The 27165-nt window shown below is 29.0% G+C and overlaps 2 protein-coding genes and 1 non-coding gene across 3 annotated transcripts; 1 reads left to right on the top strand and 2 right to left on the bottom strand.

Annotated features, from left to right (window-relative positions):
• Positions 1 to 2716: 2716 nt before the first annotated feature.
• LOC103492343 (protein ALP1-like) lies at positions 2717 to 4601 on the bottom strand. The gene has a single exon (XM_008452660.3). The coding sequence runs from the start codon at positions 4465 to 4467 to the stop codon at positions 3013 to 3015; it is 1455 nt and encodes a 484-aa protein (XP_008450882.2). The 5' UTR covers positions 4468 to 4601; the 3' UTR covers positions 2717 to 3012.
• A 13451-nt stretch (positions 4602 to 18052) lies between these two features.
• On the top strand, positions 18053 to 20485 carry LOC103492342 (glyoxylase I 4). Its single transcript, XM_008452659.3, has 5 exons — positions 18053 to 18294; positions 18953 to 19133; positions 19430 to 19513; positions 19601 to 19804; positions 20080 to 20485. Exons 1-5 carry the CDS (start codon positions 18238 to 18240, stop codon positions 20172 to 20174), a joined length of 621 nt encoding a protein of 206 aa, XP_008450881.1. The 5' UTR covers positions 18053 to 18237; the 3' UTR covers positions 20175 to 20485.
• A 394-nt stretch (positions 20486 to 20879) lies between these two features.
• Positions 20880 to 20983, bottom strand: MIR156G (microRNA MIR156g). Its single transcript, NR_120775.1, has one exon. It is a non-coding gene; the product is annotated as a microRNA MIR156g (primary transcript).
• Positions 20984 to 27165: the final 6182 nt, after the last annotated feature.

Genomic DNA, 27165 nt, shown 5'->3' with positions numbered 1-27165 from the left:
GGCTTCGGGTTGTACCAGAATTTATGTCCATTCTTTACTCTGTTCTTATTACTTGTTAATAATTTTTGTTGATATCAAAATTTTAATTTTATAATTTGTCGATAAGATATCAATTCATGAAAATTTCTCTCTGAACTAAGTTACGAATGTAGTTATTAGTATTTCTATTCATGTTAGATTAAATAGATGATACATTGTTCTTTGCAAATATTTATAGAAGAGATTTAAATTAGTCTTATAGAAGAGGTTTAAATTAGTCATCGATATTTAATATCAATATCTACCTCATTAGATTTACCATTTATATCAACATATTCATAATACGTATAATACGTTTGTTTATCAATTGAAGTGTAACCTTTTTTTCCACAAAAACAATTCAAACATTACTAGTTAAAAATAAAGATTCCAAGCTAATTTATGCATATTTAGATTTAAAGGAAAAAAATATAGGAAACCTCAATTGTATTTTTGTAAACAAAAAATGTTATTGTTTAAATGTTGTTTTTACTTTTAGTTCGTTTTAGTCGTTAAAATGCAACTATTTTAGTCTTTTAATTTATGCTTTTAGTTATTTTTTCTTTTGAAATAATCGATTAAATTTTATCAAAAGGACATCATAATCAAATTTAAAGTATAAATACAAACGTTAACATTTTATTTTACGTTATTAAATTATTTTATTCAATTGTCTCAACAGTAAAACATTATAATTAGTGAATCATGAATTTCCATCAAATGTCAAGACAAAGGAAATTATAATAAGAAATATTAAAAAGTAGTAAAACATAGAGATCGTTGCTAGTTGTCACAAATGTCTAGGTGAGGACCTTAAATTTCACAAATAAATTTAATTTCTAGTACTACGATAGTATGAAAATTTTCTACAAACACCACTATTTATTTATTGTTGGTTACCTAAGCAGCTATTAAAATTTGTCTAAAGTTCACATAATAAATATTTTTAAAATTAATAAATTATTTAATGACATGTCAAATAACCGGTAGAAATAATACTAATCTATGATTAGAAAATTTTTACCTTCCATCCAACTCAAATATTTGAGTTAGATTACACTTTTAGTTTTCAATATTTGGACATAATTTCAATTTTAGTTTTTTTAATAGTTTATAAGTTTTCTTTAATTTAATTCTATCTTGCTTCAATTAGAAATTTCAATGCGATGGTTTTTGTTGGTATGGACTCCTTTCTCAATTGATCTAAGTCTCTAAATTGTGTCCTACTCATTTAATAAAAAAGTGTATATATATGTGCTAGATGCACCCTAATCATTACGTATTAACGACAAAACAAACTATCATATACGAGCAAAAAAATTATAAAATGTTAACCATGAGAACCATTATTTATGAAGTTGACTATATAGTGGAATAAAAATTGGAATTACAAAAAATTATACAAATTAAACTGAAACTGTGTTGAGCTTTGTTCAAGTCACGTTACCAAATTTGTGTTGAGCTTTGTTCAAGTCACGTTACCAAGTTCGTATCGAATCTTAAATTTATGTATTTTATACTTATGCCTATTAGGTAAAAAAAAACATAAGTGTATATAACTAGTAAGCAGTTTGTGAGATTACCAATCTAGACGTAGTTATGTGAATAGATATTAATTATCATCTCAACTATCAATAATTTAATCTCCACCCCACACTATTGAACCGAACAAAAAGTCAACTTATTAGGTTTTTAAGAAAATATACAAAACATATCATGAATTCATACAAGTTTATGAGTTTAGATTGAATATGTTACCAAATTTGTAGTGTTCATACTCTTACCACCTCATTTATTATTCGCGTTGGATTTCATACTCATTTTCAAACCTACCAACATACTTTAGTTATTATTGTTTTGATGTCTAAATTTGTACCGCATATATTATAAGTAGGCATCCAACTCATAGAGTGATTATTTTAGAATAGGTTGGACCTCCGCTTTATTTAAGTGGTTTAGCTCATCGACAACAAATACAAGCCTTTCGACAGAGACACTAGGATACATAATATTTGTTCTCTAAAAGGAAATCTAATGTGGTGAATAAAAGGCTTGGTAGATATTATTTAATGAAGTATCAATGTTTAGATACAAACAACCACACATATATATAACCAATCATATCAAGGGTGAAAATGATTATAAGAGCAAGTAAAAAAGACCCGGAGTGACCTAACCATTTCATTTAACTTGTACAAGAATATTAACATTCCTCATATTCCATTATGAAACAAAAATTCTTCTTAAACAACCAAGGGTGAGCATCGGTTAGTTATAGTCGATTTTTCGACCAAATCGACACTAAACCGACTATGACCTGTTTAGTACATGTTCGAACCAACCTCGACCATGAAGGAGCGCAAACTGACCATTGTCAATTGATCGATTAGTTTAGAACGATTTAAGCCTTTGAATTTTATTTAAAATGTTGTCGATTTGTATTTTTTCCCAACAAAAACCAACCAAACCTCTTCTAACTCCCACCGACTATGGTCGATTATGATTGGTCGACTCGATTTTTGATCTATCATGCTCATTCCTATAAACAACAAAATCGAACAAAACAATTCTCTTCACACACCATATCGGTACACAATCCTCCTTGTATTCCACATCAACTTCAAATTTCCATTACACAAATGTACCATGGATCCAAATTTTTCCACAATGAACAAAACAAAATCCAACTTCCAAATGATAAAAGAAAAACAATCTTCTAATCTTCCATTAAAAAAAGATTAAAAAAGAGGGACATTGTTTCATTACATCCCTTTGTCTCTTGATTCAAGATGTAAAACACTACACTACCACTAAACTACTACTAACCCCTAAAATCACCTAAAAACTACCAAATCTTCCCTCCAAATTACAAGTATAATTCCAAATAAACAAATATTAATCTTTCTTTTATTAATTTTTTTTGAACAAAAAATTGTAAATATAAATACAATATTTATGTGTAGATTCTTCATTCTTCATCAAAATTCAATCTCATCAAAGAAACCCTGTCCCAGCAATTCCATGGTGAAGAAGATTGTGAGCAATATGATCTCTAGCTTGAATCGCACTCACCGATCTCAACCCATTATTTTCCGGCAACATTTCATCATCATAAACCTCAAATTTCAGCTCCGGATCGAATTTCTCCTTCCTCATTTCACATATATTATGAAGAACACAACAAGCTCCCAACACCACCGGCAACTCCTGCAGTTTCACCTCTGTTCTTTTCTGTAAACAAGTCCACCGCCCTTTCAACCGCCCGAACGCCGCCTTCGCTGCCGCCTGAATCTCCCCAACTTTCTCATTAAACCCATGTTGTGTCCATGTCAAATTCTGTACTGTATATGGAACTAACAACCAATCCATTAATGGGTACCCTGAATTTCCGACGACGAACACATCGTTCAATAACCCCATACTTGCCCTTTCGTAAAGCAATGATTTCTCAAGAACTTGATCGTCCGGCATAGATCCCGGCCATCCGATGCAAACGTCGGTGAATACTCCGGAGGGATCGACGACGCCTTGAACAGTGATGGAGTACGAAGTTTTTTGGTTGCGTTCTGTGTGGCGTTTGTTGAAGTAAGCAGCTACGTTGTTTTTTGGTGCGATTATTGGGATATGTGTTGTGTAAATTGAACCACCCACTTTGGGAATTCCTGAAATCGATTCGAATTCTTGTTTGATTTTGGTTAATTTTGATTCATCTGGCCATTGGAGGAATTTCGGCATTAGAACTTTACGAATCGCTGAACAAACTTCCAGAACTAATTTATGGCAAGTTGAAATCCCTAACCCAAATCTTTTCGAAACTAATCGGAGTGGCTCTCCGGTAGCCAATCGCCATATACAGACTGCAACACGCTGCCGTACCGGAATCGCAACACGAAGCATTGTGTCTTTTTTCATCACCGTTGAATCCAATTCTTTACAGATCATATCGAATGTGGATTTACTCATACGGAATGCTCGTCGGAACTCCTCATCGGGAAAATCCGGGTGGTTGCATTGATCCCACCAATCCTTGGATCGGTCTTTCACCCATAGCCGTCGCTGCTGAGTTCCTCCACCACCGGCGGGGTTATTTTTCACCGGAGAGGGATTTTCCGGCGATGCACGGCGGGGTTTTTTGGGAATTTGATCGGAGAGATGGAAATCGTTGGTGGGTTTTGGTTTTTGGGAATCCATGAGCCAACTTTGTGGAGATTCGGGTTGGGGATCGAACCAACAAGGGAGTTTTAGTAGTGGGTCATCAGTAGGCTCATCGTTTTCATCAGTGAAAGAAAAATTGTTGAAGTCATCGGAGTTTGGGTCAGATCTTCGCCGTTTTTTGGGTGTTGGATTCACATTGAAAGGGGTGGTGGGATTATTATCCATATCGGAGAAGAGATTGAAGATAGGTAAGAATTCTTCTTGATTAAGAAATGGGAAAGAGGAGATTTCCATGAAATGGAAGTGGGTATGAATGGATAATTTTGTGTTGAGCAAATGTGAAAAGAGAAGATGGAAGTGAGAATGAGAAATGAGGAGAAATGATGATATTTATATGAACAAACAAAGAGGAAAAAAAAAAAAACAGTGTGTTTGAAGAAACGTGTGGGTAAGTGGGAACGCGTAGAGGATTGTTTGACGGTGACTTGAAATTGGAGATTGGACCCATTTTCCTTTTCTTTCTTTTCTCATAAAATTAAGGCAAATTTATTATAAAAGGGAATGCTACTTCAAATATTTACTAAATATATATATAAAAAATAGATTGTATTTATTTTAAAAATTATTAACGAAATTTTAGATTCTATCCACGATAAACTATTTCTAAAACAACTTCTTCTTGCACTTGATTAATTGCTTGTTATTGTTCAAAATGAATAGTTTCATTTTTTTATAATTTTCTAACAGTTCCATATTTTATAAATATTTTGATCTATTTTATTATTTTTGAAAATACTCTTTTAAATCGTACTCAACAGAATAGGCCAAAAGGAATCGAATCGAAGGCTAGTAATTAAGCAATCGAATCGAATCTAAAGAATTAAAATGAGACCGATATGTACTCTTCGATAGATGAGATTGGTTTGAACATTTATTAAATACAATATAGTTGGTTTGGTGGTCGGTTTGGTAGAAAACTAACATTGACTAACCGTTGCATATACCTACTTCCAAAGTATTGTGATAGTTGTAATTATATGCTCAAATTTATGTACATGATAAAGATGGACTCGTGAATTTATATTATTAGAGAAAATGTTCAAGTTTGAGGGGCTAATTTTTATTGTTTAGGGTTTAGTTTATGAGTTTGAATGTCTACTTTAAAACCTGTAAAATTTTGAGAGTTCAAATTTTTCCTAATTGAAAGTAGTTTTTACAATTTAACGTAAGGTTAAACAGTGAAAAACATATTGTTGGTCCTTTCGTAATTTTTTAGTTTAGTTAAAATTTAGTATATAGTTTTAAAATATTACAATTTTATCCATTTTTACTCCAAAACACTTTTTCGTTTTTATTATTTAATTTTAATATATATTAATTAATTAAAAAAATTACAATTAATTATATTATTCACTATCTCCATCTCATAAAAATTAAACTTAAAACTCACATCATAATTATTTTAAATCAATTAATAAACAAAAATGAGTATTTAATAAGATAAAAAAAATATCAAGAACTAAAAGATTACAAAATAAAATCATAACATTTGGAAATAGAAAAACGAAAAATGAAATAAACCCAAAACTAATTGATTTTATATATATATTATTATTTATTTTTGGCAAGGGATCTACGCGGTCAGGGCAGAGGGAGGGTTAAGTAATGGGAGAGCGAGTAGAGGAAGAAGGAGCCGAAGGTTCCAGTTTTTAATCATTTTGGGGTTCAATAGGAAACACGTTCACGCGGACCACTAGGCGCGTTCCCTCGGCATGGCTCACCATCTACGAAGCTTCTTCTTTTTCTTTTTCTTTTTCCTTTTCTTTTTCTTTCTTTTTTTTAAATACATATATGCTATCATTTTCATTTTCTTTTTTCCTATCAATTACTTTTCTTTCTCTACTTTTATTTTTCTAAAAAAGGTTAAGTCAAAAAATATACTTTTGATTTTTAAACTTTTTTTTAAAATAACCATTTAATTTCTGATTTTTGGTTTATAATGAATTAGTTGTATTCTTTAATTAATTTGTATTAATTTAGTTCATGAACTTTTATATGTAACAATTTAGTTTTAATATAAATAAGATTTATCAAAACTCGATGTTAATTTTTAGTATTTTATGACGTAGACATTTAATTTTATATTATTATAGAGTTTTTAAGAAATCTATTGATCTATTTATGCAAACAATCTCATTAAAATTTCATATTCAATTCTACAATAGAGACTAAATTACTACAAATGTTAGAGTATAATAACTAAATTATTACAAAATTGAAAATTAAGAGACTAAATTGTTTGCATTTATAAAAGTTTATGAACATATTTTTAATCCAAAATAAAAGTTTATTTATCTTCGTTTTTTCCTTAGGGAAATTTTTCATTTTTTTTTTCTCAAATTGAGGGTTTCTGATATTATTTCTATTTAAATAAAACATTATAAAATTTCCTAAGAAAACAATGATCTTGTAGGTCTAAATATACAATATTAAAATGTTAGTTCACTATAATTTTAAAAATTATAAAATTTAAATTATACAACGTTGTAGCTTTTCAACTTAAATATTACAACATTTGGAGTTTAGAGACGGGTAGCATTCATTTGGGTCCCTGTTTAGTTTAAATGGTAACATCTTCGTGTTTTAAGACGATAGATTTTAAACTATACAATAATTGCAGTGTTTTCAACTTTAATATTACAACATTTGGAGTTTATGGACAAGTAACGTTCATTTGGGTCCCTACCTAGTTTAAGTGATAACATTTTCATGATTTGAAATGAAAGATTTTAAACTATATAACATTATATTGCAGTTTTTGTCAACTTAAATATTACAATATTTGGAGTTTAGGAGTAGTAGTGTTCATTTGGGTCCATCTTGGTTTAAATGGACATCTCAAGTGAGACTTTACACAATACATCATGTATTACAATGAATTGCATCTTTCTTAAATACATCGGTTGAATTCTCAGTCATATTCTAAAAACAAAAATAATATTTTAAAAGTATTTTTTCTTTCAAAATTTGACTTACCTTTTAGATCGACGTGGATAAAATATAAGTAACAAATAATTAAGGAAGAAAAATGTGAAAAATAAAATAAAGATAAATTCATCTACTAATTTGATTTGGTTTTTAAGTAATAAATAGAACATATATTGATTAGTATTTGGGGGGAAAACATCAAATTGGTTCTTTATTTAAAAAACCAATTAAAACTAAATCAAGTTGGTTTTTTTTTAATTATTGAAAAAAAAAATAAAACTCTAGCCTCAAATGCCTTTGATTAATCTAATCTAGAAAAATGCATTTAATCAATATTTTAATTATTATGGTTTATCTAAATTTGTTGTCTATAAAAAGAATCACACATATATATTATATATATGTGACCCAAATTTAATTTGAAAACAACATAAGGTACCAATATTTCAAACACAAAGGGGAAAAAGGTGAAAAATGAAAAAAAAAAAAAAAAAAAAAAAGCAAACAAACAAAAACCAATTAATTGATTTTCGTTCTTTACCGAAGAATATCATTCTCTTTATAAAAATGACTAATCTGGTTCGATCCAAAACCAAAAAAATATTTATTCAATTTATGAGTCCAAAAAATCTCGATTAAACAAGAAATGGGAAAAAAAGCAAGAAAAAAACAAACTTTTTTCATTGATAATTAAACAGGGACCAGTATTTCCTGTTCCCACTCAATAACTGTTTACACATATCCATACCCACAAAACTTGATTATTTTTAAGTAAACGTTAATTATTACATACCTCCAAAAATTTAATATATAACATTGCAATGACCTAACATATAAAATACATATTTCAATATAGATATAAAAGTATAAAGTTGAATGCTAGACTTAGATATTAAAATTCTAATTTTTAAAAAACATGGTATTAAATATTCTAATTATATATTTTGAAAAATTTCTTGACACAAAAAATAAATAATCCCGTAAAGAATATCTCAAGAATAAAAGATATAATAAAAGACAAAGGAGCGTACTAGGGGATAAATATGATAGGCGGAAAAATCAAGACTGACTGACCAAAACTAACCAACCGAACTGAAGTCGATCGGTTAGAGGTAAAGAGAGAATGGATGGGTGTGTTAGTTGGGAAGGAAATGAAAAGAGAGGGGTAAAGCGTCCTATCCTGTGGGCTGTGGGGAAGAATGAATGTTGGAGGAAGGAGTGGTAGAGTAGATAAAGAAGTAGAATAATAATAAAGTATGAAGCGCACCTTAAGCATGTGCGTGCACTTGGTTGACTCCCCATTCAACCTTTCTTTTTTTTAGGGCGGACTCGCTCTTCAACTTAACCAACCTTTTGCATCAACCAATTTTATATATATATATATATATATATATATTAAACCTTAACCAATAAATAAATAAAGCTGATTACTATGAAAAATGTTTTTTTTTTCGTTTTTTTTTTTGTCTATATTTTCATTCATTACAAATATTTTAAATGAAAAATTATATAGTTTTGAGTTCATATCGTTTTAGAAAGTGCGTTATTATATTATAATTTGTTTGGTAATTTCTTATATAATTAAAGTTAAAAAATCATTTTTAGTTTCTAAATTCTTTTGGGGAAGTAACCATTTAGTTCTTCAATTTTGATTTGTTATGATTTAATTTTTAGACTTTCAATTGTTTAACTATTTAGTTCTCAAACTTTACCGTGTAACAATGTAATCTTTGAATCTATTTAAAGAAAAATCAATAACGGGAAGATATATAATATGAGAATTTTGGAATCGAACTAACAAAATTTTTGAAACCTGGAGTCCAAAAAGTAGGGGTAGTTATTCAAACTACGGTTGGACCATTTTTTTTTTTTTTATTGAATCGAAAATGTTTCGAATTATTCGGTTTTGTTCGATTTTAGCTTTGAAAGTCGAATTTGAAACAAGTTACTAATATATAAATATATCGTTGGTAAACACTAATAATATAAATTAAATGTTTATCATTGATAGAATATGAAATTTTATTATACTTTATAAAATATTTTAGTTCATTAAATATTTATCTAGTTTATTTATTTTAATATTTTACTAGTTGTTGACTTTTTTATTGAAAAAAAACCACACACTAAAATGTATATATTATGTATTGTTTAAAATGGGAAAAAGTCAGAAGGGTGCATCCCAATGGGTAGTTTACTTTGAAATTGAAGTTGAAATGTTTTTTAATAGAGACTTAAAAGTTTGCAATTGGAAGATTAATAATATTTAACCAAATACTTATAAAATTAATAAAATAAAACAAAATTGACTTTGGAATTAATCAAAAGGGTTGATAGATGGTAAGACCTCTTTAAACTTTCAACTTCACGAGGACTACAAATTAATCAATGGATAGTCGATTAGTTCACGAGGACTATAAATTTGTTTGTGTTCGTTTAAACCTGTAGAGTTCTCTCCGTTATTTCTTTTCTTTTTGATATTGAGTTGAGTAATTAATATTAAGTACTTAATGATTTTGTCAAATTTGAGTAGTTTGAGAAACTGATGTTTTACTTAAATTTATCATCGTATTCTCCTTAGATGATTTCACTAATATGCTTGCAAAAGTGAATAAGAAATTGTCTTTGAGACAACGCTTATAAACAACGTACATTATCATCCACCTTTTAAATCTTACGATTAGTTTTTGAACTTTTTATAAGTTTTTATAAGCGTATCTAGTTCTTATATTTTAATTTGCCAAATACTAATATCGCTCATTTTTGTCACTGTACTATAACAAATTCGGTTTCTATCAACAAAAGTTACACCTAAATGTATTGAAAACCAAAATGTCATATCCTTTAATTATACAAATTCCCTCACTCCCGAATGTAATTGCAAAAAAAAAAAAACCTTAATCTCTTCTCAAAGTTGTACTAAAAAAAAAACTCTTCATATAGTATTCACTCTCCTCACGAGAACAAGTTTTAGATTCTTTTATCACTACTCATTTGCCTGAAACAAACTATTTGAACTTGACGAGATTGACATAATTATCTCTTACCCTTCGTTTAGATTAAAACACAATTGAAAAAAATGTAATTTAAAGTCCAATAAATAATTTTAAATCAATTGTTTTGTTTGAAATGAGAAAATTTTAAAATAAATATATTTAAAATGTTTAGAATAGTAATTGAAAAGAAAGTGAAAATTAAAAAGTTACTAATACAAATTTTTATAAATAAACGTATTAATTGAGGATTAGAAAATCTTACGAAATCTAACTATTTTTTACCCTAATTTTTTTTTAAAGTAAAAACACGAAGGAAGCTCATTTTAAATTTGTAGATCATTGTCTTTCCTCCACATCAACAAACAACAAAATATTCATTTGATATTTATTATGAATTAAGTTTAAAAAAAACTTAATCATTAATTTAAAAACAGATTAAATACAAATTAAAAAGATTAAAAAGATAAAAAGTTAACAATTAAAGCTAAAAAAGCACGTGCGGCACGCGATTAAATTACGGCCGCAATTGCCAATTGGCATATATTTATTATCAGTGACGCATCATAAAAAAATCACCTTTTACGTCACAAATACATTATAAATATATATATTTAATTTTATTTACTTCTTCTTCTTCTTCTTCTTCTTCTTCTTCTTCTTCTTCTTTTATGCTTAAATTAAAATTACATCTGCTGGGGGGGTTGACCTTTGACAAACAAGAGTTGTTAGTCAAATAGCGTAGGCGATTATTATTCTTTTATAGGTTTACGATTTTAATAATTAATTTATTGTATTAATCAAATTTCAAGTGGGGAATTTTTTATTTTAAAATTGTTTAGAATTATTTGCATCGTCATCCAGTAATGCCAAGGATGGTTGATATATATTTAAAGATGAGTTGAAAATCTGGGAGGTATTTTGAAACTTGATTCTTTATTTTTTTAAAAAAATTGGATGAGTATTTATGTTTGTTTAATAAAAGCGTGTGAACATTATTAAAAGGAGTAATTTGGGCATGACCGTCGAGTTTTATTTTTAAAAAATTACGTCATATAAAATATATTTGTTTGCTAACCAGGAGAGTGTTATATATATATATATATTTGTTAAGTTATTAAGAAAACTATTTATTTTTAGAATAACTGACCAAGTGCTTTAGATTAAGAAAAATCAAAACAAAAGATGGAGTTAGTGTCATGTGCTTCCATTCTGTGGGGAGGAAGACTAACTTCTTCACGGTTGGGGTTGTCCGATTGAAGTGTGGCAAACTAAAATGACGATATTGTATGTACCATTCTCGTTTTCAATTAGGTTAATCATTTTTTTTGTGTGTGTAGGAGTACCTCTCGTATAATATTGATAAGATGTGGAGCTAATTTACATTTCAAATCGGTTGAATTTTGTATTTGAAAATGTTCTTTTATATATATATATATATATATATATATATATATATATATATATATATATATTGGTTAGGATGGAGATCTCTTTAATTTCCTTGAATTCTCAATTTGACTCTTGTTCCAGATCGAACAAAGGGTAGATAGATTATGTACTGCTTCAATCAAATTGAAAACTCACGAGAAATTTTGCTACTCATTCTCAAATGGTAGTGGTGATTAAGGTGGTGTCTCACTGTAGTTTTGAAAAAAAGGTAGATAATAATCAAGTGAGCAAATCTAAACAACAACGAACTATGGCAAACCTAATTTTCTTTTGACGTTGTTTATGTTTTTCTTTTAAACATCCTGTTTTTAGGTAAAAAAAAAAGATATAATCAATCGAAACTTTCAACGTAGAAGTAAATAATGTTTTTAAATAATTAATCTGTACTATATTATTGTCAGCCATTTAAAAGTAACTTCAGATGTATATTAATTAAACAAGAAAATCAAAAAGTAATAATTTAAATAAAATTTGGATATGAATATATTCCTTAATCTTTTTTCAAGTTTGAAATCAAATTTGTATAACCAAAGACAAAGTGCCACGTAAGTCTCAAGTGGAAAGTTCTATCCAAAAGAACCTTCCCAAGTCTTTCATTTGCAAGAAGACTATAAAAGTAATTGCACACATAACACAACACACCATAATATATATACATACACAATGGGACCCACATGTCAAAAGATGATACGTAATATTATTATTATCTTCTAAAGGTCGAAAGTTCCGTTCCTTAAATCGATAGATATTGTATTTAAAAAACGCACATTGTGAATGATGGAATATTATCACACATATAGAGAGTTAGTGTAATCTATAATCAAATCGTGCAATCTTATGTTTTTTTTTTTTTTATATTGTATAAAATGACGGGAGACTTCTTTTGAAAAGATTTATGGTCACATTTCTTGTGGAGACTTTCTATTTCAAGTTGTGTTGTATGTCTGGGTTTTTGTTATCTTTGACTTTTAGTTTATGTCAGTTTGAATGTTTGCTCGTGTGTTCTTGACTTTAAAGTATGAAGTTTAATTCTCTTTGTTATAATATAATATATTTGAGAAAGAAAAAAAATATAGTAAAAAGATAAGCACAATGTAAGACTTTTTTTTAATTTATTAACATATGGTATATGTACATGTACTTTTATATCTCAACCAATTAGAAAGTATATTTTCATATATATTAAAGTTTTGAGACAAACCCAAAGAAGCAGGAGTAAGGATTTATTCCACTTTATATACCTTCTAGATTATGCATTTTGAATTTTGGTACTTTAGAAATAAAAACATAATCGTTAAAGATTGAGATTCTATTTGGTAAGTATTTTATTTAAAGAATTTTTTTTAATATTTTGTACTCTCGTATTTCAATAATGACATGCATTGACTTTTAATCGGAGAGTTAAAATACGAGCTAAATTTAAAAAAATAACGAATTTTAAAATATAGTCAACAAATAAATCAGGCAAACAAGAAGTTTAATTATCGAGGTCTGTATGTGCACACAAATTTTATTTTTTTTAAAAAAATTATCATGTTTCTTAAAGGAAACGTTTGGAGTAAAGAGTGAGTTATAATAATCATAGGTTATTATAGTTAATGTTATAATAGTTTGTTTTCTTAACATAGATTATATTAGTTTGAGTTGTAATAGTATATTTTTTAAGATGTAAATTATTTTAGTTTGAGAAATAAATAGTACGTAAAGACTGTGACAAAGAAAAAAGATTATGAATGTTAAACAGTAAAAATTATAGTAAACAGTATATTTTGTAGCAAATGAAGGGTTTTGAAGTAGCGTGTTTATGATATATAATTGGAGAATTTTAAATATTACTTGTTATAGCAGAGGGTAGTTGTGTTATAGTCTTAGATAGTTATGGTTGAAAATAACCTTTATTATAGTATAAAAAACATAGTAGTTGACTATATTAGATTCTTATAGTTGGTAAATAACTTAAAACTAAAGTATTAATAAACTAAGTAGAGTTATCAAACTTAAAGTTAATACGTTAGAGTTAAGGAGTTTGTGTTTAGAATGTAATATTATAAAATGCAATATCTCGAAAGGACGTAAAAAAAAAGTAGAGAAACTGAGCTGATCCATCGAATCGAAGTCAGTCGGTTGGAGAATAAGAAGGAATCGATCGGTGTCGGTTTGAAAGAAATTCTAAATCGAGAAATTTCAAAAGATACTTTAAAGAGTTAAATCGATTGACCTGACCAACAAAAATCCAACAGTGGTCGACTAACATTTACTCAACAATGGTCGATGCCGGTATGATCATTTATTAAACCAACCATAGTCAGTTCGGTCGAAAAAACAGACTCCAACTGACCGATCATCACCGCTAATAAAAATATGGATAGATAGAGTTATTCAATAATACAAACTTCAATAGTTCTACTGTTTGTTATCGTTTTTTAATATTTTACATTCATCATTTTTTTTTATTCTTTTCTATATAGTGTTTATTCATTCCTTCTCAAACTAAAATAGTTTATACATCAAATACACGCTATTAAATACAAACTATAATAACCAAATTCTTAATGTGTATAATTGGGTTGGTTAGTTTAAAGTATATTTTAATTTTATTTAATTAATATTTATGTTACTTTTCGAACTTATAAATCACATTTTGTATTCATATATTACTTTTTAAATGGAAAAGGTCTCTCCAACAATTAAAGTGATATAATTTCATCTATGTCATCCTATGACGTTTACATCATAATTACCCTTTTACTTCATTCCATTAGTGATTGATCGACAATATTAATTATTTTAATTATATATACTTTACCTAATGTTTATGGGTACATAAATCCAAATATTATGGACTAGATAAGTTCATCATTTTAGCAACGTCCAATATATGTTTAAATCAAATTCTTTTAGGAATTAATAATTACATTTATTTAATTCTATCGATTAAATATTTAAACTTGAATTTTTATAATTGATTGTAATTTTAGGGATAATAGTCAAGTGTATAACAACACTTAAATATATATATATAACAATATTTGCAATATACCTGTATATAGTGATAGATTTTTTTCGATTTTGCTATATTTAGTGTGATTAAATAAAATTGATGTTGTTTGCCATCCCGATAAATCGAATATTGGTTTTAGGGTTGTGTTGCATGGACCTGATGGGGAGTTATTGACCAGAGCGACAAGAGACTACATTTATTCACTAGCTCCCCCCCGGTCCGTCTCTTCCTTGGTTTCATATTTGTTTGATTGAATCAATGGAAGAAACCAATATGGATTTTTAGATAGAAATTTCTTTACAAATCGTCTATACATTTAGTCTTATAATTTACTTTATAAAATCGACAACAATCGAAGATAATTATCAATGAATTTAAAAGTTTTAATTATTTTAAATTACATAATATTAGTAAAACAAAAATATGTAACACATAGTATGACGTCACATCATAGGTTTTATTTTAACTTAGTTAACACTTTATGACTAAAAAAAGATATCCTGTATATTTGATAGGACACATTAAAAGGCTGAATAAAGATAAGATTTTGTCAAAATTGAAAGATGACAAATCTTAGGAGAGACCAAACTACATTTGGCCATTCAATTTATTAAACAAACAGAATGATTATTATAATGTGTAAAATATAAATTCTTTTTTCTTTTAAAAAAAGAAAACCATTTAAAACGTGGTGATAAATAGAACTAAAAAGAAAAAAAAAATACTCAAATTATAAAGCCACACGTGCAACATGTTTTGCACGTACGAAATTGTCCTTTTAGTATCCTTACCATTTTCCACTTGTGTTGTGTAATATTACTTTATGATGATAAAATTATTTGATTTGGTTCTAAAATCTCACCATCATTTTACCCTTTTTCTCATAATGGGCCAAAACAGTAATTTGTCCTTTTCTTTCATTGATTTCGAGGTACAATTTTTTTTTTGTCTTTTTCCATATTATATAATAGCGTATAATAAAAGTTGAAAATATTCGAACCACAGACCTTTTGGTTAATAATATTGTTGTATGCCAATTAAACTATGGTTACTTTGATATGTGTTATTGTTTTTAGTCTATTTTATCTATGGTAAAAAGAAATTGTGTAATAACTTTATTTAATTAAATAATTTAGTATATACTATATAAACATGGAATATACTTAAAATGTTATCACATCGGCTAAGAGGATGAATCATTTTTCAATTACTTTATTCCTTTACGAATTTTAAATTTATAACATTATCCTATTTTGTAAGATAATCTTTAGGGTTACTTTTGATTTAATTTTTAAAAAATATAAATACCACTATGTATATGATTTTTTTAAAACAAGTATTTATTATTTAATTTTAGAATCGATTTATGCTTTACGATTATTTAATTATAATAGAAAATAAAATCATCATTTTTATTTATTATCCTTTTAAATCTCACACCCATACATAATATGAAAGTTTTATGAATTTACGTTGAAGGGAGAGATTACAAAACTTTTTGTAAACTTTATTTTTCACAACCTTATAAAAACTCATTATATGTTTTATTTTAGCGTATAAAATGGTCAAAATTTCGTATTTTAGAGTTTGTTCAAATTTGATCGATGCATTTTTAAATATTTAATTTTAGTCTATGAAATGTAAATCTTAAATATAGTCCATACTACTGGTTTATCGTAGATTTTTCATTACTTTTTACTTTTTTTTTTTTTTTAGCATTTTCATTATGAATTTTAAAATCATATTCAAATATTGTGTTTGTTTCCATCAGTGGCTCCACTTTTGTATAAAAATTTGTATGTGTTAATACTTCGTAATTTAAGAGAATACTTTTAAGATATAAACTTAAGAAGGTAGGAAATTGATATAAAGTTAATTGTGAAGTGAAGCACGAAAATACTTCGAGTATTCTTTTTCATTATTGGATTTATATAGCAAGAATACTTTGTGTTTTTCCTTCTAGCTCTTTAATGTGTAAAGTTTTGAGTTAAGTATATATGAACCAGAATGTTTTTGTGTTAATCGTGCGACGAATCACACAATCAAGAACCAAGGAACTATAGTTAACATTGAATTCTCACACCAAAGAGGAGATTACTTCAATTAAGGAGATTCAATCAATATCAATTGGTCATAAGCTTTATAATTGATCTAGTTGATGCTATAAGATGAAACCAATTGAACTTTATATTTTTTTTTGTGTTGCAAAAAACACACCTTGTTTGGGTTATTTTATTATTGGACTTTATATGTTTATTTGGGTTTTAGTTCATTTGAGTTAGGAGTAGACTAGACTCTAACGAAGATTTTCTGGTAGAAAACAGAGTCTCATCGTCAATTATTTTGTAATTCTTGATTCAAGGTTGCATATTAGGAACATTCAAGTAATTTTGATCACATTGCTTGTCGAGTACTGTTAGAATTTGATTCATAATTTTCAAATCCGAAGGTTTTCATATCATTTGGTATAAGAGCCTAGGGCTCTATATAGAGTATATGTTTGATTGCTTTTTTGATTGAGTCTAATTTCTAATTAAGGTTATTGTTTTATTCTTGTTTGGAAAAGAAAAAAGGTTGATTGTGAATTTGAACATGATTGTGATGCTGCAACTGGAAGGTTGGATTTGAGAAAATGGAAAAACAAATTACAAAGTATAATTGGTTTCATCTGGTAGCATCTATCGAAACCAATTATAAAGCTTCCAACCAATTGTTTGTTGCTTGAATCTCCTTAATTGCGTTCACCTCCTCTTGATTCTAAAAATTCAATGTTAACTTTAGCTTTTTGGCTCTTGAACGTGTGATTCGTCTTGTACGTAACACAAGAAACTCTTGGTTCTCATAAAAGGAAAAAGAAAAGAAAAAGAAAGAAAGAAGAAAAAATCCCTCTTTCTTAAACGACTCTTCCTCTTCCTTTATGAAAATGAATGATTGGATTACTCCAACTTCTCACATCTTCAACGTTCGAGTCCCTTCAATTTCTTCATTTATTTTTTTTTCTAAAATTTAAAACGAAAAATTGTCCTAACAATAATAAAATAGTCACCTCATCAATATCTTTTAATTTTGAATTAGTCCAATTACCATCATAGTCTATTCCGATAACTTGAATATTATCAAAACTCAGAAACACACGTGTTGAAATTTGAAACATAAAAACTAAACATGAACTAAATAAAAAACGTAGGGACCAAAACATGCTTTTTTTCCGATAAACTTTTAATCAAGTTATATTCAAACTATACTGCACATATTTTTGCAAAAGGAAATAAACTATTAATTTTAGCTTACTTACACGATTATATTACAAATAAAATTGCATATAATTGAAATTTGGTTGAGTTCCTAATTCCATAGTTTAGAAGAAATAAAATTAAAAAAAAAAAGAAAGAAGAATTTAGTCCCAATTTTTAAAATTAGAATGGAATCATTGCGATTTGGTAAATTTCAATTTGATCGAATTTTTTTTTATTCGATAGTTTTTCATATTTGCAAATTGGAAGTATATTATTCATATTTACAGAAGTGGCCATGAAAGAATGTGGCTTTCATTTCATCGTGTTCCTAAACGCTCCACAAATGCTCACTTCATCGACAAGATAAAGCGAGGGAAGGCTGACCTGCTCTGTAATGGCGTCCCTTCTCAGCCCATCAACTCCGCCATCCGCCATTAATCTCAAACGCAAGGTTTTCCTTTTTTCTACTGTTTCTCCGGTTGTATTGAAGCTAAACGTTTCAATTTTACGGTCTTTTTTTTTTTTTATTATTATTTTTATCGTCTATTTCTTTGTCGAATCATTTCTTTTGTCTGTGTTTATGTAACTTGTAGCGTAGTTATCGATTTGTAGATTGTTTGGGAATTTTGTAGTTGAAGTTTTCCTAGAGTTAGGATGCGTACCGTTCGGGAGGAAATTTGTGAAAACAATTGCAATTTCTTTGAGGTTTAGGTAACCATTTGGTTTCTGGGTTTTGAAATTTAAGCCTGTACATCCATTTCAACTCTAAATTTCTTGTTCAGAAACCAAACCAAAATTTGAAAACTAAAACAATTAGTTTTTTTATTTTTTATTTTTTATTTTTTATTTTTATATTTTATAAAATTGGTTTTGTTTTTGGTAAGAATTCTACTCTTGTAATTGGGATGAATTAAGCATTTTCAGTAACTGGAAACCAAAAATGAAATGGTAAGTTCATTTTTAGAATTGATATTTGTATAGCAAGAAAATGGCAATAGAGTATTCCCTCCTTTTCTTTGAGTAATGGTTTTAATTATAGTCTTGTGATATCATTTTGTTTGCAATGTTAAATGAGTGTTGGCCGTTTTTTTTCTTCTTCTGAAGAACAGGTGAATCTTCTCAATTTCAGTTCTATATCTACAAACTCTTCATTAAAAAAATCTGGGAAAATTGAAAGAGTTGGTGGTTGTGGTTATCATGGAATTTGCTTTACAACAAGAGCCAAGGGGGGAGTTGAGCAAGATGTGCTTGAGAAGAGTAAAGAGCCAATTGAAATTGATGTTGAGAACGGTAACCTTCATGTTCTAAATATGTTCCTAGTTGCTTCACAGATGCACGTTAAGCTAACTAATCTCTATTATGGAATAAATTTGACTGTCCTTTTTTTTTTTTTTTTTGGAAATAGAAGCATTTCATTGATGAATGAAATAGGGGAAATCTGACTGTCCTTTCAAACCTTTACCTGTCTAGTTTTGCTCATATTTGTGTTTAGTGAGGTACGAACAAAATGTGCCTAAGATGATAGTAGTTGCCACTTTTCCTTTTCTTTTGTTTGGAGATGTTTACTGAGTTCTATTGAACTATAGATTATGGAGCGGTTGGCGTTCACCACGTTGGAGTACTCTGCGAGAATCTGGAGAGGTCACTTCACTTTTATCTAAATATTCTAGGCAAGTCAATTCTCTGTTGATCACTAAATGCATGTTGAATATTCATAGGTGGTATAATTTAAAGGATGAATTTCTACTGTAAAATAGGTCTTCAAATAAACGAAGCAAGGCCACACGATAAGCTTCCTTATAGAGGTGCTTGGTTGTGGGTGGGTGCTGAGATGATTCACTTGATGGAACTTCCAAACCCTGATCCTTTATCTGGACGACCTGAACATGGAGGCCGCGATCGTCACACTTGTATCGGAATAAGGGACGTATCAAAGTTGAAAGCAATCCTTGATAAAGCTGGTAAAAATCTTCCCTTAACAAAGGGGAATAGCTTGTTACTTTTCATGTTACAAGATTGTCAAGACATAATGGTAGAATTACATTTATTAATTAGTAGCCAATACTAAAAAAACGGGTTTCCTTTTGTTGTGGGTTTTTCCTTTTTGGATGCCCACTTATTCTTTCCTATTTTGTCTTAATGAAAGTTTGTTTTGACATAATAAAATGCATATATTTGTGTGTGTCTGTGAGAGAGATATATCTATGTTTCATACTTTTACTGTCGGATCATGCAGGTATTCCCTATACGCTTAGCAAGTCAGGAAGGCCAGCAATCTTTACAAGAGATCCAGATGCAAATGCTTTAGAATTTACTCAAGTGGATGGCTGATTGAGTTCTTGTCAAATAGACTCCTTTTACTATCTATGAGCTTCCACTGCTTTAAACACCTCACGATCTTCAAATCACTGAAAAGGTCAGTTGCAATATACTATGGGTTCGGATGAACAAACAACATGATATCATCTTACTGCAAGGAAACTAGAATATGAATATATGTATGCATGTCGTGTACAAGTAAGCCAGCAATATGCTATAGCCTGTAAATGTATAAACCGAGCATCTTCTCTTCTGAAAAGATTATCTCTGTATTTCTCTTTTTTTCTGTAAGCCATAATATTAGTGGTGTCTTACTGGTCTAATCTCTGAGGTTGAAGGATACCAGCTGTTGGTAATTGTTTTTAACCTTCGAAGGGTAGTTAAGAAACAGAAGGCTAATTTAAAGTTGGTGCCTAGTTCAACGGCAGGAATAAAACTACTATGCGGATGTGGCCTCCCTTGTTGAAAAGGAAGTTGATAATGATTTTGTTCAAGAATTCAGTTTGAAGAAGAAAGTATTGTGAAGCATTTTAACGCTATAGAATCAGGCGACAATTTTCGCTTTTCAAATTCAACAAAGTTAGAAATAAGTTTTCAAAGACCGAAAAGGGAACAATATTTTACTGAAACAGAAATGATGATGCAGTTGACGATCTTCATACAAACATGTAGGAAAAGGAAAGGAGGAGCTGATTGAGAGAGCGATTAAACTTAGAATTAAGACTGGTGACAGAGAGAGAGAAAGCACACAGAATTTCTAGCATAAGCGGCCATGCAAGAAACGAACCATGTGTGCTCCCTCTCTTCTGTCACCTTCCTTGAGATTACCTTCCATTTGTTGAGCAAATTTTCCTTCAGCCATTAAGTTCTACTGGAAAACGTTGATAAGTTGCACCAGAAATAGAGATTTGGATCTGATTTGATATAAGACAATACTAATTACTGATATTTGTAGGAAGGTTGCTTCTGTTTCCTCTTAAAAAAACATAATAAAAATTTGCTTTAAACTCTTATTGGTCTCCCTATCATAAAGCTCTGATTGGAAGTATTTACACCACTTGGTTGGGGAGTGGGCACTATTAGACGTCAATGAACAAAATTATTCTTAGCCCATTGGAACCAATTTTAAATGTTTCTTTGTTACAGGTCACGTGTGCAATAAAATTGCCGGTCCTTTACTGTGTGATAATTTGTTAACATTTTTTCAATGGAGACACTGGTAACGTTTCTTCAGTTCACAAAAAAAGCATCTAATCCATGCCTTGTACCCACTTCCTATCTCAGATTATCATTTGATTTCATCGTATTTGTTGGTGTGGGAGTTCTTTTGTGAGTTCTTCTTGGGCTATCTGTCGGGTTGCTTCTTTAATCTAGTTCGAGCTGACTTGCGAGAGGGTATGTGTTGTCGAATCGACCATACTCTGATGCCTAAGTTAAAACAAGAGTGTATAGTTCATCTAAACACACAAAGTAAAGTAAATGTTCTCTTTTGGAGTTCACTTGCTTCCTCTCCTTAGGAGTTGTCGAATGTGGCTATTTGTAATGTTCTCTAGTCTCCATTAGCACTCGCATGTGATTACATATAACGTCGGTGGGTCGAGCTTGACTCAGTTATGTCTTGATTAGTACAATTCTCTTGGCTCGGCTAGTTTGACCTGACCCAAGTTTATCACTTTTTTCTTTGGGACACATGTTTCTCCATTCCCCTCCTAGTTTCCAATGGTAGGAACCCATCCATGAGCTTTGAGCCTTGACTGGTGTAACCCTCAACCATATTTATTGTCAAATTTTTGTTGGATATTAATGTTATGTAATCTTTAACTTGTAGGTTTAAAAATAATGAAGCTTTCAGGAAATGGATTAAAGAGGCCCAATCGTCAAAAGGTATTGGGAAAGGAGTTTCTAGAATAACAAGATTCGATTTATTGCTGACTTAATGTTGTCGTAGAAGTAACAAAGAATTTGGAGAGTTTTATATTGTCAATATATTGACTGGCCCATTGAATAATGTGCTTTGCCACTAGGGGGACACTAGGGGGATTATTGATTTTGCTAACAGCCATCTCTATAGAGGAAGAGTGGTGATGGGAGAAAGATTAGGGTTAATATTATTATATGTTGCCATTATGGTGTCGACACGTAGCAAGCAATAAATTATAATTTAAAAAAATAGTAATAATTAACTTTGAGATCTCATAAAATAAATTTGTCACAAAGAGGAGACAGCATTTATGCTTTAGGATATAAAGCAGGTAAATTGTGCCAATTACCATTTCCTATTCTCATAGAAAATAGAGATTATTTTCTGTTTGCCTTCTGAAAAGTAGTTGGATGGAATATTTGGAAGCACAGTGGAACAATCATTATTACTCATTTTATTAACTGTCTTTTGAGCTTAGCTTCCAATAGGAATCTGGTGAGAGGTATAATAGCTATTTTTTAAACAGAAAATCTTAAATTAGTATTGACATGTTACGATCCTTGATTGGTAGAGTTTGGATTCTGGGTGCTTGTGCTTTGGGCAGGGATCGGCTTGCATAATGGCAGAGCTGAGCTCATAAAAGAATCTATTAAACCATTGAAGACAATACTTGATCTGCGTGGATTTGTTAGATATACTTGGTCCACGAACTTGAGTTGAGTTGAGTTGGTTAAATTAATCAACTCATTGTTTAACACTGACTTCATAAGTCGATGTTAAATAACTCAACTTTACCAACTTCACCGGTGTTCACTATTGAAGTTTGCACATTTATTGATAGACTCCATCTTCCCTTCCTCTTCTCTCTGATGTTTCCAATGACTATGTCGACTGTTATTGACAACCAACTCCATCAACAACCGTCGAAATGAGATTACTAAATGATAAATTGTTTACATTTTTTAATTCTCTATTGACATAAAAAAAATTATACTTTTTTATATTACAAAAATTCTTAGTTTATACACCTCAAACACAAACTTTCTATCTACAACTCCACACTCCAAATACAATATTTTTAACTCCCCAGACACATTAACTCTAAACTTCAAAGCTTAATGACACAAAAGTTTTGAATGAAGTTAGCTTGGATGATCAACCACACTTCAAAGAGCTTAGAAACTATGACGAGGATTGGTCAATGAGCTTATCTCCTTCGCTGGATTTCCTGAACGCGTACTTGCTTTTAAATAGAATTGAAATAGACTAATTGAATTGTTGTGAATCAAACATGCTGGATTGACTAGGTGACTAGCTCGCTTGAATTCTTTTGTGTTTTAGCTTGGCTGGTTATATGATCTTAGATGCTCAAAACCCTGCCTTAACGAGTTTTATGTTCTTGAAGGAGTGTCAGAAACTCACTATTCTACTTGCCTATTTGTTGAGCAATTGTTGAAGGAATCTCAAAGCTCAAGTGGGCTAGTTACATGAGCTCAGTTCAAGTTTGGTTTGGTGTAGATCTTTTGAATGACTAATCCAGTTGTGTGTAAGACAAATTTTAATTGGAATTTTATGTTGGAAAATGCCAAATTAGTTTTTATTCTAAAAAAGAATAGGTTAAAATATCATTTCTTTATCCATGTACTTTTAAAAAATCGGTTTTTACTTTTTCAATTAATTTATCTTCCCCTTTCTTCTTCTCTTTCTTCTTCATCCTCATCTTTTCCGTCAAACTCCGTCTCTCTTTCCCTTATTTTTCTTTAATATTTCTTCTCATTTTTTTCTAATCCTTCGCCCAACCTTAAATTAGTTCACTTCAAACTGTTTGGATCATTTTCTTCTAAAATGATTGAATGGTGAAGGAATAACCCCACTAAATGTAAGAACATATACTTAACTTTTATCTTAAAATCTCAATACAGAAAATACGATTCATCTATTACAGAAATCTCTTTTGTGCAATTGAGATTTTTGGATAATTAGATTTATGGGAGAAAAGAACCCATCCACAGACACTAATGCTTCAAATGGGTAGATCCATTGTCGGTGGTTTGGAAGCCTCTGCAATTTGGGTACAACTAAGACTTTGAGTTGGAAGAAGCCATTCATGGAGATGAAAGATGTAGATGAAGGAGAGGGAATGCGAAATTAATTTAAAAAGTAAGAATTAAAAAGAAAAAACCGATTTTTTTTAAAAATTTTTTCATAAATAGAACAAACTATTAAAAAATTTATGGCCTAGGTAACAAAGTCCATAGGTTTGCCTTTTCCTCTTTTTGCTGCAGTTTTTTTTCTACCATCTTTTTTCTTTCCTCTTCTTTTTTTTCTTTTTGCTGCAATTTCTTTCTATCATTTTTTATTATTTTATTATTTTTTATGTTGTTTAGATTTAGTTAATCAAATTTAGAAGATAAAAGATTGTGTATAAAAAATCTTGAAAAAAAATCGTTTAAATTGAAGTAGCCAAATCTGGATGATCGTGTAAAAAAAATAAACGATCATGTACCTGAATTTAAAAAAATCGTTTAGCTAAATCTAAACGATCGTGTACGAAATTTTGAAAAAAAAAATTGTTTAGAATTGGGGTAACAAAAAATAAGCAATTGTGTAAACAAATCTAAACGATTGTATAACTAAAATCTAAACGATCGTGTAATCAAACGATAAAATTGGAAAAATAAATCGTTTAGATTTGGATCCAAATTTAAACGATCGTGTACCAAATATGTTACCTCTATTGTTGACAGGATATTTTTGGTATTTTTTATTGTTGGCTGATATTTTCCACGGTGGATTTATGAGTTTTTCCATTTTTGGAATTGTTCTATACATGATAAATGTTATATTTTTTAGAAGACTCTTTTTTAAACCAGATATTTTATTTTAAATTTGTTTTTAGATTTTTTAAAAATAGAAAAAATATTTACACAATAGAAAAAAACACATTTAAAATTTGTTATACTTGATTTTTATACGGAGTTTTCTAATTTTTTACTATCGATAATTTTCCTTTTCTTTATTGGGAAAATTGTTATGCATAACAAAAAAAAGAAAAAAAAAAACTAGTTACATAATACAATGATGGACTAGAGAGTATTCAATGGATTTTACTGGATTTTATAAATAATTTCAATATTTTGCTACTTTTGAAAATGATCATTGTTTTAAGTCTAATTTAATAGCTAGGACTACTACTAAGCTCTATTGATCGAGTAGGGACCAAAATTGGACAATTGAAAGTACATTGATCAAAATGAAACAATCTTCAAAATATATAGAACCAAAAAGTTAAAATATAATAATCTTATATCGTATAATAAGTTAAAATAGAGTAATCTTATAGCATATAATAAATAAAACATTATAACGTTATTTTAATTACAATAAACTATTAAATATAGTAAAATGTTACTAATTTTATGAATAATTATAATAAGTAGTAATTTTAAGTCTAATAATTAAGTGTATAGTAACATTTTAATAAGATAGTAAAATATAGTAAAATCTATTAATGTAAAGACTTCTGTCATAAGCGATACATTAGTATTTTCAACGTGATCTATTAGTGATAGAATTATATCGAACAATCCATTGAACTCATTACCTCTTAGCTAAATATTGAGACAATATCTCCCTTTTTACTACTAGGTCAGCCCACGATGATTTTTTAATTTTATATATTTATTTATTGTTTATTTTACCCCTCTTTTTCACACACACATAAGCCTCAAAATATGCAATCAAAGTGTTATCGATTAGTAGTTGAATTTCAAAGAGACATTGAAATGGTTTTAAAAAAAATCATTTGCGTTTAAACACTTCTTATAAAGACTAACAAACAAAATTTTGAGTTTATTTGGTTATATCATTTCAAAAATCTTTTTGTTTTATACGCAGGTTTGCTTGGTCTGGTGATATACTCAAGAGTGTAATAATGTTTATAATTTTGTGTTTAAACACACTTTCACTAACCCATTTTTTTAACATATTGGAGTGGGTGGTCGGAGTTGCTCATCGAAAGTTATCGTTGACGTTAGCCATTAGAGGTGGTAGTCATGCTTAGCTAAACATTAGAGATGGTGAGATGATTGTTGGAAGTAATTGATGAATATGGTTGCTGAAAGATTCCATCAAAGCGAGGCAATAATAGTCTTAGACAAAGGTTGTCGAAGTTGATCATCAGAGAGCATGTCCTCAGAGTTAGTTGTTGGCAGTCCTCTGCAGGTGGAGTCCCCAAAACACATTAGAAGAGAAAAAGAAATAAGAGAAGATGAAGTTTCTCGATAAATATATAAACTTCAATAGTGAACATTATTAAAGTTGGTGTAGTTGAGTTATTTAATACTATAAGTTTGTGGGTGAAACATTTTGTTTAGTTAAAAACTTACGTCACTCAACCAACTAAATGTTTTAAACATCCCTTAGTATCTAAGTTAAAATTTAAATGTAGTAAAAAGTCATAAACTTGAGGATTAAAAACAGATTACTTTTCTAAACTTAAAAACTCAGCTTCTTATTTTCATTTAAATCTCTGGAAAAAAAATACTCATCAACTTAAATAAAAATAAAAGTGGTATATAACATAAATAGAAAAAAGAGGAAGAAATTAATGAGTATAAAAAGACCACGAAACATAGAAAATAGAGAAGGGAGAACAAATGGAAAAGCGAAAAGAAAAAGACCCATTTTTCAAAATTAAATCTATATTCTCTTACTTTCGAAATTAAGTATCATGATATGTCTCTTTGCTCTAATATGCATATTTCTCTCGTGAAATGTTAAAACTCTTAGTCAAATTTTAAAAACAAAACAAAATTTGTACTATTCAACCTCTTATAAAACAAATACCGATAAATTTTAATGGACACATTTCAAAGAAGAAAAGATTAAGAAAAAATTATTTTTGAATGTCTAATTTAAAAAATGAGTTATATTAAAAAAATTAGTGTTTGTTAACAAATCAAAATAAAATTTGAAGTGTGTTTTAAACAATTTTATATCGAAAAAATCTATAAAAATGAATTTTCTAAAAAACATTTTTTACTTAAACTCTTATTCAGAAGGCCAAAAGGCCAAAATGAG

Source organism: Cucumis melo, chromosome 2, assembly GCF_025177605.1.
Source record: "Cucumis melo cultivar AY chromosome 2, USDA_Cmelo_AY_1.0, whole genome shotgun sequence".
In the NCBI taxonomy this organism is placed as follows: Eukaryota; Viridiplantae; Streptophyta; class Magnoliopsida; order Cucurbitales; family Cucurbitaceae; genus Cucumis; species Cucumis melo.
The sequence above is the reverse complement of the archived record's forward strand: the minus strand, read 5'-3'. Positions and strand labels throughout refer to the sequence as shown.

What these genes read in the sequence shown, in the direction of transcription:
- LOC103492343 (XM_008452660.3), bottom strand. Translation starts at nt 4,467, where the DNA reads ATGGAAATCTCCTCTTTCCCATTTCTTAATCAAGAAGAATTCTTACCT.
- LOC103492342 (XM_008452659.3), top strand. Translation starts at nt 18,238, where the DNA reads ATGGCGTCCCTTCTCAGCCCATCAACTCCGCCATCCGCCATTAATCTC. An exon ending in CCATTAATCTCAAACGCAAG is followed by an intron (nt 18,295 to 18,952) that starts GTTTTCCTTTTT and finishes TCTGAAGAACAG; the next exon opens with GTGAATCTTCTCAATTTCAG. An exon ending in CTTTTATCTAAATATTCTAG is followed by an intron (nt 19,514 to 19,600) that starts GCAAGTCAATTC and finishes ACTGTAAAATAG; the next exon opens with GTCTTCAAATAAACGAAGCA.